The sequence below is a fragment of the Notothenia rossii genome (assembly GCF_949606895.1).
Source record: "Notothenia rossii genome assembly, chromosome: 3".
In the NCBI taxonomy this organism is placed as follows: Eukaryota; Metazoa; Chordata; class Actinopteri; order Perciformes; family Nototheniidae; genus Notothenia; species Notothenia rossii.
The window spans coordinates 79,690,485-79,708,821 of NC_136901.1; the positions used below are offsets into that span (position 1 = coordinate 79,690,485).

The window sequence follows — 18,337 nt, forward strand, 5'->3', positions numbered from 1 at the left end:
TTCTAGTTTTGTACATTTGGAAAGATGAAAACACATTCTTCAGCCTTTCAAAAGGAATCCAGCCCCACGATTAACCTTGAAATATTACATCTGATAGACAATTTTGCGCATTAAGCGTGAAGCACATTGTTCACTTAAAATGAAATGTTTTTGCAACATCTGAAACTAAATGAAAGGATTACGAGCGGTTTTGATATTTTGTTGAAAGTATTCTTGGAAAATATCACCTCAACGACAGATTTTATATGGTGGTATTTTTTTTATTACAAATATGTAATAAATATAATAATAATAATAATACATTACATTTATAAAGCGCTTTTCCTGGTGCTCAAAGTGCTTACAGGCAAGTAAAACTAAATAACAACAAAAGTAGAAAGTGCTAAGCTAGGAGGAATAAGGGCAAGGGGTTAGTTGATTAGGAGTTGAAGGCAAGAGTGAAAAGGTGAGTTTTGAGGGATTGTTTGAATGTGAGAGTATATATATGTTTCACTGGCAGTGTCTACTGGATTTGGAGGCTGACTTTATAGAAATTGATCCCATCCTTTGAGAAGTCAGTAATTATGTTTTATTTGACTGGTTGGAAACGATTCCTGTCCTTCATTGTAATGTGGAGCATTGTCCTTTAGGTGGCAGTACAGTCCCTCTGGAACATGAGGCTGGCCGTGTTTGTGAAGCCGGAGCACGAGAGTCGCATCAGCCATGTGAACACGGCCAGTGTGAAGACTGGCCTGGGAAACACTTTGGGTAAACTGCCCTGCATGATCTCACAAGTACAAATACAGACAGAGCAAACACAGAAAATGTACAGTATCAGTGCTGCCAGCCAGGAATAAAAGTGCATGATTAACAGAATACAATGTGATATTAACCTGGAGGTTTGATGTTGAATGTCTCTGTTGTTTCAGGAAACAAGGGAGCAGTCGGTGTGTCTTTCCTCTTTAACGGGACATCTTTTGGGTTTGTTAACTGCCACCTGACCTCTGGAAGTGAGAAAGTCCTAAGGTATTGTGAACAAACATTAAATGTGTGTGCTCCCGTTTCATTTCTTTGTATTACATAAAATAGTACAATTGTCTCTTATGATGTGTGTCCTGTTCAGGAGGAACCAGAACTTTGTGGACATTCTCAGGCTGCTCTCTCTGGGGGACAAACAGCTCGGGGCCTTTGACCTCAGCCTGCACTTCTCCCATCTCTTCTGGTGCGGAGACCTCAACTACAGACTCGACTTGGACGTACAGGTCTGTTTTTATTTCTTTATTATTCATTGCTCTATTTTAATTGTTTTGGTTTAGCACCCTTGAAGACTGACTTAATGGCAGTGTTTGAAGAAGTACTCAGATCTTTAGGCAATACTACTATGTTGAAATATTATGTTGCAAGTAACAGTTCTTCATTCAAATGGTTACTTCTGTAAAAGCACTGAAGTATTAGCATCAAAATATACTTAAATTAGGGGTTTTCAAAAAAAATGTAGGCTAAGGATCACTAAGCTGTAATATAATAATAAGTGAGGCGACCTAAAATGTAATCTGTACATTTATAGTTTTATGGTGCATTACATTCTCTGCCATTAAAATAATAAAATTGAATGTATCCATCTATCTAGCTTTCCATTGTGGATAGGTGACACAAAGGGATTTTGCATAAATAAGCTAGTTTAAAGGATTCCACACAACACATGGGCAACAAGCCTATTATCAATGTTGATTTACCTTTGCTAGATTGCATAATATATTGGATTTATGTAAATGTTATGTGTTTTTAAAACATTTTTTTCAAACTGTAATTTGGCAGCACCCCTGCAGTAACCCAGAGGAACCTTTGTCACAGATCCTCTTTTGGAACTCACTGACTTGAATTGTCAATAATAATAGAAGTCATTATGCACAATGCCTAGGTGTAATTCAAGGTGTATTATTAAAAAATCCCCAGACATTAATGTAACTGCTTCTTTCTGTTCCTCACTTTAGGACATCCTGAAACATGTTTCTAAGAGGGAATTTGAGGATCTCATGTGTGCAGACCAGCTGACCCGAGAGAGACACAAGAGGAAGTCCTTTCTCAATTTCAGTGAGTTTTCCCTTTGCAATTTGCCTTTGTTCTTTATTAAAATATATAATGCTCTTTAAAGCTATTTGCAATTCCATAATTAATCATAAGTTAATAAGTGACATTTTTTTTATCGGCTCTACTTTGGCTTAGCTGACTTTATTCTCTATCCCTGTTTATCGTGGTTAAGAGGAAGAGAAGATTGCGTTCCCACCCACCTACCGGTATGAGAGGGGCTCCAGAGACTGCTACCTTTGGCAAAAGTACAAAACTTCAGGAGTGAGTCATTTTCTTTTAACACAAACGCAACACAGAAAAACAGGATGACATGTCCATCAAAAAATATTTAAGCTTCAGGAAAGAGAACAGATGCCTATAATAAAAGCTACATCCGCACCTCTGAGTAGTCGACGAAAAATGTCTGGACACACAAGCCATGAACTATTCAAGGATTTTAGATTTGAGGCCATTTGTTAGTCTGTCTTTTTTGGTCCTGACTGATATTTCTTCACAACTTTTTACTTGTTTATAATAAGTTCCTGATGAAGAGTTTTCAAATGATTGAATGTTTCTTTTATCAATTTAAAACATAATTATTTTGTGTGTCTATTGTTTTATAAAGGACGGTAAGTGTGTCAATACAATGGCAGCACAACGTCTTTAACATAATTGCGTGATAAGCTAATATCCAGTTAAAACAAAGCACAAGGATTTTAGACTGTGATGCTAAATATGCAATTTATTCTGTACCAGCAAAGAACAACTAATGTTTCAATTCTACTATTAGTAAACAGATATTTGTATGTGTAACTTGATCCAATTTAAGGGATCTGTAGAGAGAGGTGACAGACAGCAGCTGCCATGATCCCTAAAAATAGCTGTAGTCAAAAAGAAGATACGTCTGACATAACAGGAATGAAAGCACCATTCCTTGCATACCATTTCTACATCTGGCAATTGTATTTGTTGTACATTGTTGTTTTATAGCTGAATCTGTTCCTGTAGGTACGAGTCAATGTGCCATCGTGGTGTGATCGGATTCTGTGGAAGTCTTACCCAGAGACACACATCTTCTGCACAGCATATGGTAAGACCTGGAGAATGGGACAAAACAAGCTCAGATTTCTTTAGTAGAAAAGTAAATAGTTAAGCCATGCATAAACTAAGAGCATCAGATATCAGTGCATAGGTCTAGACATACAGTAGCTAAAGATTTTGATGCAGCACTCTCGAATCAGATATCTGTGGTAATTCTTTATTTGTACCATCTGCAAATTGAGAGCAACCCTAAAAGACCAACGGTCAAACCCTACATCCTGGTCTGTGGTCCATGGAGGAACAAAGTAATTTCCTCTCATTCTGCCCGAGCTTCTGTCTCCTACCTCAGAAAACAATGAAAACTTTAAAACTCCTGCATAGTAGCAATAGTACTTTATGCATCCCCATTTGTCACATTTTGTGAAAAACAGGATGGCTGACAGCTCATCTGCCTTACAGTGCTTTGCAATTTATATGATTTTAATTACAGATGCGACTATATAGAAATGTATCACTAGCACAATAAAGCCTAAAATACATTTTCAGGATAATCTTTAACACCCTTACATTAGTGATTTGAAAATGCTGACTATCTCGCTGTTACAGTAAGGGTGTAAAAAATGGACCCTGATTTTAAAGAAACAGAAAGTATTTTGTAAGAAAGAACATTAATACAGTATATATGCAGGGATAACTTATGATTTATTATTATCACATTTGGTTGGATTGTTTGTTTTTCAACTAAAAAGGATTTTGCCCCAAAGTGTCAAATCTGTGAGGAATTAAAAATACTCAGGATAAGGAATCACAATTATTTGGCTTATCTATTTACGAAATATGCATTTTAATATCCTTGCATGCTTAGCTATAATACATATCAGATATTGAGTGTTCTCATAATAAAGTTCTATTTGTGTCCAGGTTGCACGGATGACATCTTCACCAGCGATCACTCTCCTGTTTTTGCCACGTTCCAAGTGGGAGTCACGTCACAGTTCAGCTCCAAAACAGGTGCTGTCATTGTTGTTGCCTTTTGGACACAAACCGAGAGAATGTGTTTCAACCCCTTCATCAAGTGAACAGTGTTGTTCTGCCTTTGTCTCGCACAGAAACAAAGTCAGGTGTGGAGAGGGCCTGGATAGAGCTTGAAGGCATCGAGGCCATTGTGAAGACGGCAAGCAAGGCCAAATTCTTCATTGATTTTCATTCTCCTTGCATCGAAGGTATGGTTACAATGTTTTTTTTAAAATAGAAAAGCCATTATGCATCACATTGGCAAAGATTCCTTCCTGTCTTCTTCGCAGATACACGGCGATCAAGTGAGAATGATTCACAGAGCTGTGATGTTCCCAGATTTCTCAAACTGGGCTGGTCCTTCAAACAACTGCCAAAGGTTAGAGACTCATTTCGAAACGGCTTAAAATATTTGTTTGTTTTTTAAATCAATGTCTTACCTTGATGTTTTTATGTCTGTCATAGCTTTTTCCAATCAAGTCTGACATGGAGTATCTTCAGGACCAGCACCTGCTGTTGTCTGTCAAGTCATGTGATGGATTTGAGTCATACGGTTGGTCACGGCAAATACATTTTGTCTAATAATTACTCATAACATGAAATTGTCTTATTTTAACACTCTTATCACAAGTGCTATCTATTATTCTAGATATTTTCATTAGATTTTGATACATTTGGCTAATTTAATTTAAACTTGACCTCCAAAACGTTGTATTGAATATCTTTCAAAATGGCACATTGATTTGTTAAAGGTTTAATTCACTTTTTCTACGGAGAGTTTTTTCATCTATACGAGAAGCAGGAAATGTTCAGATTAAAGTGGATGGAATACTGTATTTTGAGGTACTAAGTGTTGTATATAAAGATATGATTTAGTTCTCCAAATCAAATTTGATTTACCTTCAATATAGTTTAACAACAGTCAGTCAAGGTCTAAGAAAATCCCGCTCAACCATCTAGAAGAATAGATTGCACTCTACATTTTGTTTCAGTGTGAAATGTCATATTGATCTTATAAATAATCTATAAATGTTGTTTTATAGGGGAATGCTGTGTGGCTCTGTGCTCACTCACCGGTGCATCTGAGCAGTTTGAGACCTTTTTGAGTCACCGAGGTGAGGAGATGGGTTCGATAAGAGGACGCGTCAGGGTTCATGTGCCCAAGGAGAGACGGGGAACACGGGAGAAGACCTATGGTGCGTCAGCCTGAACCTCTCCTACCCTCTGCCATGCTTGCACTATCACTTCCCACTAAACTTTCATGTGCACAGTCCCTGACTTCTTTGACTCCCCCGTGAGTCTCCCATTACTTCCTCTATTTGGTTTCCTAATAACCCCTGGCCTGACTTTATCCTTGCTGGTCTATCGAACGCTTCCTCTTTTGGCTCCTGATTGACTGACACTGAGCAGATGCATCCTGAGACAGTGATACAGGGCAGGTTGAAAGCATGTCACCAGGTCAGACCCTCCAACAAACATCACCATGCTGTGTGATTGGCAACTGGCATGGCCTTTCCCTACAGGCACCAAACAGACTTGAAGGAAGTGTGGCTGATTATGAAATGTGTTTATTTCCTCTGATTTGACTTTTTTCAGAGTGCTTCTCCTTTGAGAAAAATGGCAAAGGTCTTGCCAGAGGACACATGTCTCCTGCATCTACACGTGTCCCAATAAACAGGTGAGCACCTCTTAATGTTTCTGAGCATCAGGGTAAGGCAGCAGAACGCCTCTCAAGGAAAAGTTCTCCCAAGTTTTTTTTAATAAACTTCCCACAACTTACATACCCTTGAGTACCCTAGACCTTCTGGAGCAATGTGGTGTTTAGAATCTTACCCAAGGAGACTTTGACATGTTGATTGCAAGGGCTTGGGATCAAACCACTGACCTCCTGGTAGACACCCACTTACCCTCCCCCCCCCCCCAAGCCACAGCCACCACTATCAGTGTTAAATGGCACTGACCCAAGCTAAACTTGAGTGAGTTAGACTAACTTTTTAAAGAATCCTCAGTTCCTAAATCCTATAAATATAGTTACAATATATATTTCCAAAACTATACCACAAACTTTTAATGGTTTTTCAAGTTAACTTTGTTTTTTTTTACGCTGGTGTGTAGTGTTAAAATCATGGCCGTATGACTCAAGCTGGACTCTTTGATTGTATTTTATCTTCCATCTGTAACTCAAGCCACATGCCCAAACACATTTTTTTATCACAGTGACACTTTTGATATGATCACTACAGAGAAGAAGAAAAAATAATGCAAAGACATTCATTGAGAATAGAGGTCACATTTAGTACAAAAACACTCAATCGTAAACATTCTAAAAGTATTAGTTTTCATTGCAGGTCTTTGGCAGTTCCTCCTAAACTCACTGCAAGCAGCTACACCAACCCAGCCTACTTCATCTTTGAAGGTGTGTCAGTGACACGCAGGGTGGAGGAGGCTCTCCCTCAGCTGAGGGACCCTCAGGTCATCTGGTCTGGAAATGAGGCATTGCAGCTCCCAAAAATCTCAGGACGTCAGGGCTTCGACAGAAGACCCTGTCGCAGATCAGACTTTACAGAGATTGAAATTCCAGCCATCCCACCCCAGTACACTCCAACCACTGACCATCATACACCCCAAACAAACTCCTCCTATCAGCTCTTCCCAGCCAAGAGCCAATCTCCCGTACCTCCACCATCAGGCAACACCATGTCACAGTACCAGGAACAGACCTCACAACCCAGAGACAAATACCAATGTAAGAAAAACGTTCAAGACTCCGTACTGCCAGACAAGAACCTGAGGAACTTGTATATGAACCAATCAGCAATCATCAGGGAAAAAACCAGAAGGGATCATCATCAGCTTCTCCCAGAGAGAACCAGTCCTATCCGGGCCTCCAAGGTGCCGTCAGCGTTCCCCCACACCCCCCCTGCCTCAGCACACTCTCAGGCCTCTGTGCCCTGGATAGTGGATCAGCAACCGCCTGGACCTTCAGGAGACAACTCGCTCACTGCTCTGCAGATGGCCAAGTCCCTCAGCGAAGTTGACTTCTTCCCCCCTATGCAGAGAGGCCCATCTATACTCAACCATAGGCCAAATTATAGGAATGGACCTTCTATGCATGGAGATAGAGGCTACAGCTGGGAGAAAGAAGTAGGTCACTATTCTCTAAGACAGTTTTTAAAAGACGTGGCTTGTTCTCTGTAAAACTTCTGTCTTCTTTTTCCATGCAGGTCTCGGTCCTCCAATGTGCACCAGAAACCGTGCGGGAGCTTCTCAGCGCTCTGGGTCTCCAGAAATACACCCTGGGACTTAGCCTCAATGGCTGGGATGATCTGGATTACTTCAGGTAAAATTGTTTCTGATAACATGTTTCCCAAGCTGTACTTAAGTAGGCTATTTACTGCATTTCACCTTCAGACACAAATATTGTGGCTGGCTGTGACTACTCAAGATATATTTGTCCCTACAGATAACCTCAGTGGTAATGAGACACTTGCAATAGTCACTTGTAGGCCTGGTCAAATTATCTGCGTGCATGTGACAGTCATGCTCATTTTAAGTAAGATGACTGAACATGTCAGGATGACTGAACATGTCGGTTAGAGCCCAACTGAGGCACAAATGTAGAAATAAATCTGGTCGTGATTACAGGAACCTTACGAACTAAGTAATTAACTATTGAAGTTTCAGTCAGGTTTGATTTTGTGCCATTTTTCCTCCCTGCAGTGGTATCACTGAGGAGGATTTACGCGCCGCAGGAGTGACAAATCCTTCACATCGGCGCAGGATCCTCGACAACCTGCCCAGAAACTGGAACTGAAATACACGTAAAAAAAAATGCTGGTACGAAACCTCGTAGTCCGCTCATTTAGAAACTGGAATGACTGTTATAACCAAGATCTTAAAGGACAGAAAGACTGATAAAAAATCAATCACATCCGCTGGACTTTGCCACACTGCTGTGGCCTTTTTATTTACTGGATTAATACTGTAACCTTAGTTTGTCAATACAGTAAAGGGAACGTGACGCAGAAAGTACTCATTGCACAGCCGGCTTATAGCCATCTATCCATGTTGACGCATAAAGAAAGCTGTGGGTGGTATGACAGGAAGCGTTGACACGTATCTTGAGTTACTCACACATAAACCAATATTGATCATGGTATTGATTTCATGTTTAATGGATTTTCAATGACTATAAAAATATAGTCCTTCAATTTTCAGTGTTCACTCAAGGCTAGTGTTTACCATTCACCTTCATCCCTTTTACTGTGTGCTTTCCTTTACTCTGCTATTATTGAGCCTGGATCCTGCCTTCTAAAAGCCCTCTATTAAACCTATGGAGCATACAATCAATATCTGTACATATCTACTGGAACATTGTCTGTAAAGTTTGTTTACTGTGTCCTACTGTTGCTATCATGTCACTTAATCGGTAGCAATGTCCACTGTGCATGTTTTGTGCACCCTTTTTTTTTTTTTTTTTTAAAGTAAAGTGCATAAAGCAACTCTTGGCTGTCACTAAGCAATCACAAGTGTTATTTCATGCTGTCAGGGGCTGGAAACAGAGAAACAATTCAAATATGTTCCAATTCATTGCACTAACGCTGCTTATACTATGTTGTTTAATGTCACCTCGCTCTATGGCGAAGCCTATTTAATGGTTTTGTTTTACAATAAAAGCCATGCAATTACCAATATGCTTTTCTACTAGCTAGGTTTACCCACATTTTTAATAATGAACAGCAATTGTTTTTTTTAGGTTATAGTTCGAAAATGCCTATAAAATAAAGTTAAAAGACTGAATTACTAACCATGATATCCCAGTGTAAATATAAGACTACAGTTGTGACTGAGGGGGACCAAGATAACGGCCAAATCCATGAACAAACATATGAAAGTTGTATTTGTCAGCTCAGGTAAATATAGACCACAGCAGAAAGAGATGATACAACCTTGATCTGGCCTTAAAATACCCCCTACGTATTGTAATCCACTCAGTGTGGGAGTGTCTGTGTTTTTGCTTGTAGTCCTCAGTTGAGGTAGTTACTCATTAGGGCATGACCAAACACATCCCTCTGTGTTCTGGCAGCAGGTATGAGGTTCACTGACTAGTGATGTTATCTCCCTTTCCAGTAACGTAGAAATCAAAGAAAAAGGGGGAAACTTCATGATTTGTTGTTTTTAAATGTTTAACGGATCAGACCGTTTGGTTTGAGACAGTTTGTCTGATTGTATGTATTTGTTTATTTAATAATAATAATAATAATAATAATACATGAGACTTTCAGGCTTTTCAGGAAACTCAAAGACGCTTTGACAGAGAATTAAAAAAACAAAACAAAGAAAAATACAAAAAGAGATTAACAAAACAGAAAATAGGGGGGGGGGGGTCAGTGGTTGAATGCAGTGTTGAACAGGTGTGTTTTGAGTGATGTTGTGTGCTGTGAGGGAGTAAGAATCTCTGATGGATCGGGGTAGTGAGTTCCAGAGGGTGGGTGCAGCAACGGAGAAGGCTCTGCCGCCCCGGGACTTGAGGTTGGTCCGGGTGGGGAGGGACAGGAGGTCGGCAGTAGCAGAGCGGAGGGAGCGAGTGGGAGCGTGTCTGTGGAGGAGGTCAGTTAGGATGGGGCCAGGTTATGGAGGGCTTTGTATGTCATTAGGAGGATTTTGTACTGAATTCTCTGGGGGATGGGGAGCCAGTGGAGCTTGATGAGGACGGGGGTGATGTGTTCACGGATTCGGGTGTGGGTGAGTAGACGGGCGGCGGAGTTCTGGATGTATTGAAGTTTTGATTTTTGCAGGTGAACCATAGAGGAGGCTGTTGCAATAGTCCAGAAGGGAGGTGATGAGGGTTTCTACAACAGTAGGGGAGAGGGATGGACGTAGACAGGCAATGTTTTTGAGGTGGAAGAAGGCTGTCTTGGTGATCTGTTTGATGTGTTTGTTGTCGGAGAGGGTTTGGTCAAATATGGTGCCTAGGTTCCGGATGTGAGGGGAGATTTTAAGTGGGAAGCCGTCTATGTTGAGGGTGAAGTTATGGATAGGTGTGGTGGTGTTTAAAGACACAAAATGAGAAACATTGACATTTACAGAACCAGTTTTGGCTGTACTGTACCCACTCATTTAGCTAGAGGCAGAGCTAACTGCCCAAACGAGTCCCTAGAAAGATGTTTGTAATATAAGGAATGATTTAGTTTTAAATAGTTATATCAGTAAATAGAATAAGCACAAGCAAGCATCCATGATGACACACACACACGCACACGCACACACACGGACACAAAATGTTTATAATAGTTTAATAGTTTTTTTTTACCAGTGCTTGACTGTAGGATTTGTATAAATCCTGAGTGAGCTCTGAGCTGACAGGCAGGGAATTCCAGAGGCTTGTGCATTTGGTCCATTATTAAACAGCAGCATGCTTTAGTAAATGATTATTGAGCTTGAGATTATTTTTCAGACTTCAAAATAGTCTTCGTCATATAATTATCAAACATAAAGTAAAATTACACATCCTTCTTACTCCAGTCCAAAAGCATAGATTAACATGTAAATATATTCAAAATGGTAAAAATTAAATTCTTATGGTCTGTGCACTTGGTTATTTCAGAGTCCCACAGCACCCTTTTCCGTGTTACCTAAAGGACCAAACAAACTAGTTTTCAAATCACACATCATTTTGCAAAATGGAGGTCAAACATCCTAGTAAGGTAATAATGTGCTCATTCTGGGGAGGCAGGGGACAGAAGGACAAATCAGGGATTAAGAAAAACAAGTTAATATCAACAATTTCATTAACAATCCGATTAAAATAGTTTGTGTACATATTTTAGTCAGTGAGGGTCTGCAAATGTGCTTTGAGCGGGTTACAGATGAAGAACAGGCTTTGTCCGTTGCCCACTCACATTCTTGACAACTCAACCAGAGAAACCCAAACAGTACATGGACACAGCACAGAAACATACCACTAAGACCCCCCCCCCCCGCCCCCCCCTACATATACACATACTGTATGTTCGTGCTACATCCTTGAACAGGGTCAATTATTTAAAGTATTTTAGATATGTATAGGTATTTAGCCTCCACATTTGAGTCCTATAGGTCATTATAAAATGCCTTTGCACATGAACAGAGTCATATTTTACATTCCTTTGTCTAACTGAATGTAGACCATAAAAGGGTAATTAAATCCTTATGTGTTTATAGTCTCTGGTCATTGGAGTGTTTATAGGAACTTGTAAGCAACTGTGGGTCAATCAAACTTGAGTTTTTGGGTAACTTATTAAGTTACCGTCACATCACAGCTGTTTATCTTTATCTTTCTTTTTTATCTGTCACACCATCATTGCACCTCCTTACTTTTATTCCTTTATGACCAGGCTTTATAAATCCACGCCTTATCACGTGAATCTCACAGAAAAGCCTGAGAAGACAAAGATAACTGGAGAGACTATTCAGTAGATCCCTAAAAGCTCCATAGAGCAAATGTTGCTTTTTTTTTTTAATTACAGCTGTAGGCCTACTATACAGCTGTGCAAATAATAACATTTATAGCATTGCAGCATTGAGGGCCATTAAGTGTTGTCATGGGAATAAGCAGGTGTGAACTGAGGCTGTCCAAGGGCGGGGCTAAAAGGGCACCACATGCCTTTGATTGGGCATCTCGTTTTCTCTCCTAAAGGGCACTAATGTTCTCTCTCTCTAGTCCACCAGTGGGAATCAGACTCATAACAGGGAAATACGTTTTCACATATTGTACTTAAGCTAAAATAGCAATATCACAATGGAGTTATGCATTCAGTGCTCCATAGTAGAGGGCTGGTTCCTCGTGTCTTAGCCTATATTGAGTCTAGTTTATACTTCGTTTGGCTGGATTATTCCATAGTTGCATTATGCCATGAACCCAAACGTTTAAAATATAATAGTATTAAAAGGGATAATATTTACCTGAACTGTTGTGAAATTACCTTTGAATTGCAACACACATTTGAACCCAGAATGAGGACATACATTGATGGTTAAGTCGTTTTTGGAAGAGCGCAAGGACCAGCTCCAAGTAACCAAACGCCTCAGGTAAAATAAGGGAGTTGTGTTAATGCGTAAATAATCCTATACCAGTTATACGAGGTGCACAACATTGAACGTGATTTACACACTTAAGGCTGTTTTGGGGCGGTAGTTTTGTCCACTCAGCAATGTGACTTCCCATTTCAGCCTCACAGTGCACCGTAGAGCTGCATGTGCCCCCACCCATCCCATAAGACTTAGCCTACACCGAAAAATAACTTTTAGTGCGTATCCAATGTGCTCCAGCTGGACGGCTGACGAAGACGACGGAGGGAGAGGAGCAGCTAGTGGATCCCGGCTGAAAAGTGAAGACGACTTCTCTGGAGCGACGGGACCGACAGCAGCCTGACGCCAGCCCCGTGTTTAGGATCCCGTTTGGGGTGAGTATCCGAAGTGTCACTAGAACTCGGTTCCTATGTTTGTGTGACCGAGGTGGATATGGATTTTTGCAAAAACAAACAGTGGTGGAAAGTGTATTTATTTATTCAAGTACTTTTGAAGCTCTTACTGCTGTATTTCACTTTATCGCTGTAACTCTACTCCACTATGTCAAAGGGAAACGTTTAGCTTACTTTCAATTCCTTTTAGAGCTAGTTAATGGTTACACTTTGTTAGAAGTTATTTAACAGTAAAAACAGGAATAGCTCCAACATAACCTCCTACAGCATCAAGTTAAATGTACATGCATCTATAATAATGGCAACTATTAGGAATACTATATCAAGCCTCCTATTTTGTTGTATTACTCTTATTAACACTCCATGGGACTATGCCTAAGTGGATGTTGGTACTTTTTCCTGACTTTTTTTTTAATATAATACTTTGCTTGATTAGACATTTAAGTAACATAGTATTAAAGACATAGTCTTTTTACCCAGTGGCATTACTACTTTAATTAAATACAGGATGCATTTTCCAACCACAAAAACACTATGTATTTAATACTATGTTACTTAAATGTATAATCAAGCAAAAATAGTACATGAAAAAACTAATTCACGAAAAAGTACCATTCAATATTGGAGTGATCCAATATTCAAAAATGTTTGACGTTTTTGATCTGCACATTTATTTGCCTTTAAAGAACTGTGGTGGGATTTCTTTTTTTTTCTTGGGAGGGATGAAACCCTAACAGCACACAGTGAAATGTGTTCTCTGCATTTAACCCATCCTAGTACCAGGAGTCTAGTACTAGGAGCAGTGGGCAGCTATTATACAGCGCCCGGGGAGCGTCTGGTGCCTTGCTCAAGGGCACCACGGCAGGGCAGGAGGTGAACTGGGACCTGTCCAAGTAGCAGTCCACACTCCATATTTTAGGTCTGGTCGGGGACTTGAACCGGCGACCCTACAGTTCCCAGTCCAAGCCCGTACTGACTGAGCCGCTGTCGGACAAATGTGGATAGAGAATCAAACCATTCAGCCGTCTTTGTCATATTTTATTTCTTGCAAGAAAGTTGAGTCAGTCATACAGAGAGCATACAGTCTGCAGAGTGAAAGAAAATAGAGTTTGGGTTGCATATTTAAACAAAGAGAGAGGAGAAAGGGAGGGGGTGAGGTTGGTGATACCGAAAGGAGCATTCTGGAAGTTAGGGAGGCCATATCAGGATGTTCTCAGTTCACCTGAGTTAAAGGTCATACTGTTGGTGCACATAGAGCAGGGGTATTCAACTAAAATTCAACGAGGTCCAGTTAGAGAAAATCTCCCCATGCAAAGGTCCGGAACATCAAAATGTCTAAGTTGCTTTATGAATTAGTGTGATATATATTGAAGTAGCCTGCAGCATTATCAACGTCTGCATGTAATCAACAACTGACTGCCAATCAAATAAAGAAAGTACAATTCAAAAACAACAATATTTATTGTCAATTAACATTGAACTATACAGATATACAGTAAATACTGTGGATATGTGTAATGTTCCTCTCAGGCTGCATTTAAAAATAAAATAGAGAAAATAAATAAAATAGCTTTTGAAAAGATGTGCATCTTAAAGTGCTTGATTTAGATAAATAAAATAAAGTGTAGCAGCAGCTTGGGTTTCCCTTTTTCTTTGTTAACCGTTTCACATCATGACTTAACAGTTTCAGCCGATTATAGAACGATATCAGTCTTTACACATCATAACAATTGAACAGTTTTAAAGTTTCTCTTTCTTTCCTTCTTATATTGCAGTCCCTCACTCACTTTGTTTAAATTCAGTGCGAGAATTGAGCTCGAGCTTGTCCTGCCAGGAGTTTGTAAATCTGGGCTGAAATGGTGTCAAAAAACTAAATTCACAGCCCATTCATTTGGCCTTTCTTTCATTCTGTGCAAAGAAAAAGCAACCTCTTAATCCAGATATCTTACCATGACTCACGTATGCATGCATGTGCACGGTGTGGCATGACCACCAAAACAGAAAGATATGGACACAAGATGTGTGCAAATGTATTTAGTATCCTATCCTTGTGAACATGATTTAAGTGGAGTGGGGGGACCTAACCTCCTCTAGGGGGGTCCGGGGGCATGCTCCCCCGGGAATAATATTGAAGTTAAAAGCATCAATCTGGTGCACTTTGAGAGCAACATGAAGAGATCTATGGATTCATCTTTCAACACCCATTTGAAAGAGAACTGTAAGCAGATTTTTCTTTTTGGATATTTTACAAATCACTCCCCTTTTAACCCCTGTCACGTGAACCCACGTAACCCTAGGGGTTCACAGTTTCTGTTTTTTTTTTATCATAGTTCACACCTTTAATCCAAATATTTTAAGTAACTAAAGGTATTCAATAAATGTAGTGGACTAAAAGTGCACAATTTACCTCTGAATTATGGTGGAGTAGAAGTAAAAAGTAGCATAACATTGAAATACTCAAGTAAAGTACAAGTATCTCAACATTGTACTTAAGTACAGTACTTGAGTAAATGCTCTCAGTTACTTTACACCACTGATAATATATGAATACACACAACTCAGAGCCCAACAAGAAAACTCAGACAGAACAACACAAATTTAAAACTACAAGAACCAGATCACTCATGAATACTTGCTTGAGTTTAATGAAATGTAGATGTCACAGAGTTGTTCTCTTGCTTTGCAGGATCGGTCACCTGCTGCCTTGAAAGTGCTGCAGTGAGAAGTTGCATCACAATGGAGACACTCATCAGCAGCCCTGCATCGCACAACCAGTCGTCGGTGTTCACCACAATATTCAACTCGAGCTGTCGCTTTGATGAGGAGTTCAAATACATCCTGCTTCCTGTGTCCTACAGCCTGGTGTTTGTGGTGGGCTTCGTGCTCAATGCCACCGCTCTGTGGGTGTTCCTGAAGATGCGCCCGTGGAACCCCAGCACCGTGTTCATGTTCCACCTCGCCCTGTCCGACTTCCTGTACGTCCTCTCCCTGCCAACCTTGATCTACTACTACGCCAACCGCAGTCACTGGCCCTTTGGAGTGGCCGCCTGCAAAATAGTGCGCTTCCTCTTCTATGCAAACCTCTACTGCAGCATCCTCCTCCTCACCTGCATCAGCGTGCACCGTTACCTGGGCATCTGCCACCCAATCAAGGCGCTGACCCTTGTGAAGTCCCGCCATGCCCACCTGGTGTGCGGCATGGTGTGGGCCGTGGTGAGCGTGTGCCTGGTGCCCAACCTCATCTTCGTCACCACCTCCAGGAGGGACAATGACACCCTGTGCCATGACACCACCAGCCAAGGGTCCTTTGAGGAGTATGTGGACTACAGCTCTGTGGTCATGGTGCTCCTGTTTGGCATCCCGTTTCTGGTCATTATGGTGTGTTACTGCTTGATGGCGCGGGCGCTGTGCCGACCCAGACAGGGATTGTCTTCCAGCCAGCAGGGCACCGCCACAAGTCAGAAGTCCATTAAACTCATTATCGTGGTGTTGGTGGTGTTTGCTGTGAGCTTCGTTCCATTTCACATCACACGGACGCTCTACTACACCTCCCGTGTGTTGAATCTTGACTGTGAATTCCTCAACATTGTCAACTTTACTTACAAGATCACCAGGCCTCTGGCCAGCATCAACAGCTGTATTGACCCAATCCTGTATTTCATGGCTGGGGACCACTACCGGTCCAAAATGATGTCTGTTCTGAGAGCAAGAAGACAGACGACGAGCAACCATACAACTGAACGTTCACAAACACGGCCGAAAAATCACCATGACATCGCTCTGGCATATAAAAACACAGCTCTTAAAGCCAGTGAAGATTCTGAGAAATAGTGGGAACTATTGCATGAATCTGAAGTATTTGTCTTCGAACATTTGTAACTGCTCAAACTGTGGCCTGTTTGTTCTTCCTTTTTTTTGCACTGAAAAATGTAGAAGATAATTAGTTTACTGTACCATTTACTTACAGTATATGCTTTCAATTCATCAATGTTGTGTAATGCCTGTGTTCAACAGGCATAAAGACCATGTTTTAATTTCCCTCACTCTTTTGAGGTTACTGTGTTTGTGTGGGAAGGAGTGTGAACTCTTTCCTTACTTACAACCCTTCTACCACAATTGGATTTTAAGTCAAAACACAACTTATGAAAGACAGTATTCACGCTGCTGTATACTGTAATTTGTGAGGATAGAAAGAATAGCAGTATAAAATGGCAGAAGAAATCTTTACTTTTAAATTATGGGAACAGAAACTGAGCAACTTTGTTAGTTGTTCACAGGTGCCTTAAAGTAAATTATAGTAACTGAATTGTTGTCATCAATTTGACCATGACTGATCTAAGTATTAAAGTTAATTTCTGACCAAAGATGACAGACACTCTGGCTATGTCCTCAGAAATGAGGAAATTATGAGGCAATCCTTCCTGTTGTATCAACAATGTCAGTATGTTACCCAGAAACTGCAGCTATGGTCAGTTCAGCTCCGGGTCCCAGCTGTTTTTGTCCTTCAACTTTCGCAGCTGTCTTTTGTTTGACTGTGGAGTAAAAGCAAAGAGATGGCTCTAAACAAGACATATCTTTTCAAACCACCCACGCCCCATTCGAGGGATAAGCAATTTTCCTATTTTCCCTTTTACCTTTGGGATTGATACATGGAATGTTAAGCCCGTTTTTTTTCTTGATGGTTTTGCAACATGTGAAAGCAGCATTCAAAACTTAATTACAGAGCATTTCTGCCTCCGTCCGCACTGGTTTTTATTGTTGACATACTGTATGAACCAATGCTGTAGCAGATGTATTCATAAAGCTATGCGTCACATGTTGTGCTTGTGATATTTGGTGTGAGCACTGTCTTTGAAGATATCTTTGTAATGACAGTTAGATATGTAATATAAAGTGTTAGATAATAAGTAACTGTACTATATGCAATGTATCATTATCACATTATGCAATGACTGTTTCCTCTCTTGCCTGGGTGAAAATCACTTGTGATATCACTAAGCTCTGAGTTCTTCTTCTTCTATAACTCACACTCAGGAAAAGAGTGATGTAAAGTGATCTATGAATTTAAGGTACAGCATCATATCTGCCAGTTCTGAAAACCTTAAATACATGTGTTTAGCCAGACTGAAACTAACACAGCTCGCTTTCAGTGAGGACAGTACTACTATCGTTAAGTACAATTTTAAAGTACTTTTACTGAGTGTTTCCCTTTGCTGGTCCTATATTCTTGTACTGTACTAATTCTGGGAAATATTGTATTTTTTTCTCCACTACATTTATCTGATCACTTCACTTAACTTTAAGATTCAGATGAATAGGAGAACATATAACAATAATAATCCATAAGTATATCTCAATAAAATAATATATACTTTTCTTACATGGGCTGTTGTGCAGAATGAGTACTTTTATTTTTGGTTCCTCATTATATTTAAAGTTTAAAAATGCAGGATATTTCGTAGAGTATTTCTACAGTGTGGTATTACTTAAATACTAAGTAAAGCATCTGAGTATTGCATGCACTACTGCTTGCTGTTACTGAATAGGTGCAGACGTGCAGTGTATCTGATGTTGGAGAAGTGCAGGCAGAATTATTTTGAAATCTTCAATCAGTCAGAATGAGGGAGTCATGCGAAAGCAGAAGGACATGAGATAATGCCGATTGCATTATACAGTGCTATATACACAAGATATAGTTCAATGTGGAACACTAAAAAAATTCAGATATTTAACTTTCATTAGAGTTGTTGACTGTTTTGATATACTGCTCC

At 40.1% G+C, this 18,337-nt stretch overlaps 2 protein-coding genes across 2 annotated transcripts in view; both read left to right on the forward strand.

The window, feature by feature from the left end:
• inppl1b (inositol polyphosphate phosphatase-like 1b) overlaps window positions 1-8,792 on the forward strand; it is a 34,822-nt gene extending 26,030 nt beyond the window's left edge. Inside the window, exons 14-28 of the mRNA XM_079667990.1 lie at window positions 630-747; window positions 909-1,005; window positions 1,103-1,241; window positions 1,974-2,073; window positions 2,243-2,331; window positions 3,058-3,139; window positions 4,012-4,101; window positions 4,200-4,313; window positions 4,395-4,483; window positions 4,570-4,657; window positions 5,148-5,300; window positions 5,701-5,782; window positions 6,453-7,248; window positions 7,329-7,444; window positions 7,825-8,792. Coding sequence (XP_079524116.1) covers window positions 630-747; window positions 909-1,005; window positions 1,103-1,241; window positions 1,974-2,073; window positions 2,243-2,331; window positions 3,058-3,139; window positions 4,012-4,101; window positions 4,200-4,313; window positions 4,395-4,483; window positions 4,570-4,657; window positions 5,148-5,300; window positions 5,701-5,782; window positions 6,453-7,248; window positions 7,329-7,444; window positions 7,825-7,918 — 2,247 coding nt within the window. The 3' untranslated portion in view covers window positions 7,919-8,792. The remainder of the gene's footprint in view (window positions 1-629; window positions 748-908; window positions 1,006-1,102; window positions 1,242-1,973; window positions 2,074-2,242; window positions 2,332-3,057; window positions 3,140-4,011; window positions 4,102-4,199; window positions 4,314-4,394; window positions 4,484-4,569; window positions 4,658-5,147; window positions 5,301-5,700; window positions 5,783-6,452; window positions 7,249-7,328; window positions 7,445-7,824) is intronic.
• A 3,144-nt stretch (window positions 8,793-11,936) lies between these two features.
• LOC307031684 (P2Y purinoceptor 4) lies at window positions 11,937-17,946 on the forward strand. Its single transcript, XM_079668981.1, has 3 exons — window positions 11,937-12,174; window positions 12,415-12,548; window positions 15,253-17,946. The coding sequence occupies exon 3, from the start codon at window positions 15,303-15,305 to the stop codon at window positions 16,395-16,397; it is 1,095 nt and encodes a 364-aa protein (XP_079525107.1). The 5' UTR covers window positions 11,937-12,174; window positions 12,415-12,548; window positions 15,253-15,302; the 3' UTR covers window positions 16,398-17,946.
• Window positions 17,947-18,337: the final 391 nt, after the last annotated feature.

Coding starts and splice junctions, on each gene's coding strand:
- LOC307031684 (XM_079668981.1), top strand. CDS start 15,303: ATGGAGACACTCATCAGCAGCCCTGCATCGCACAACCAGTCGTCGGTG.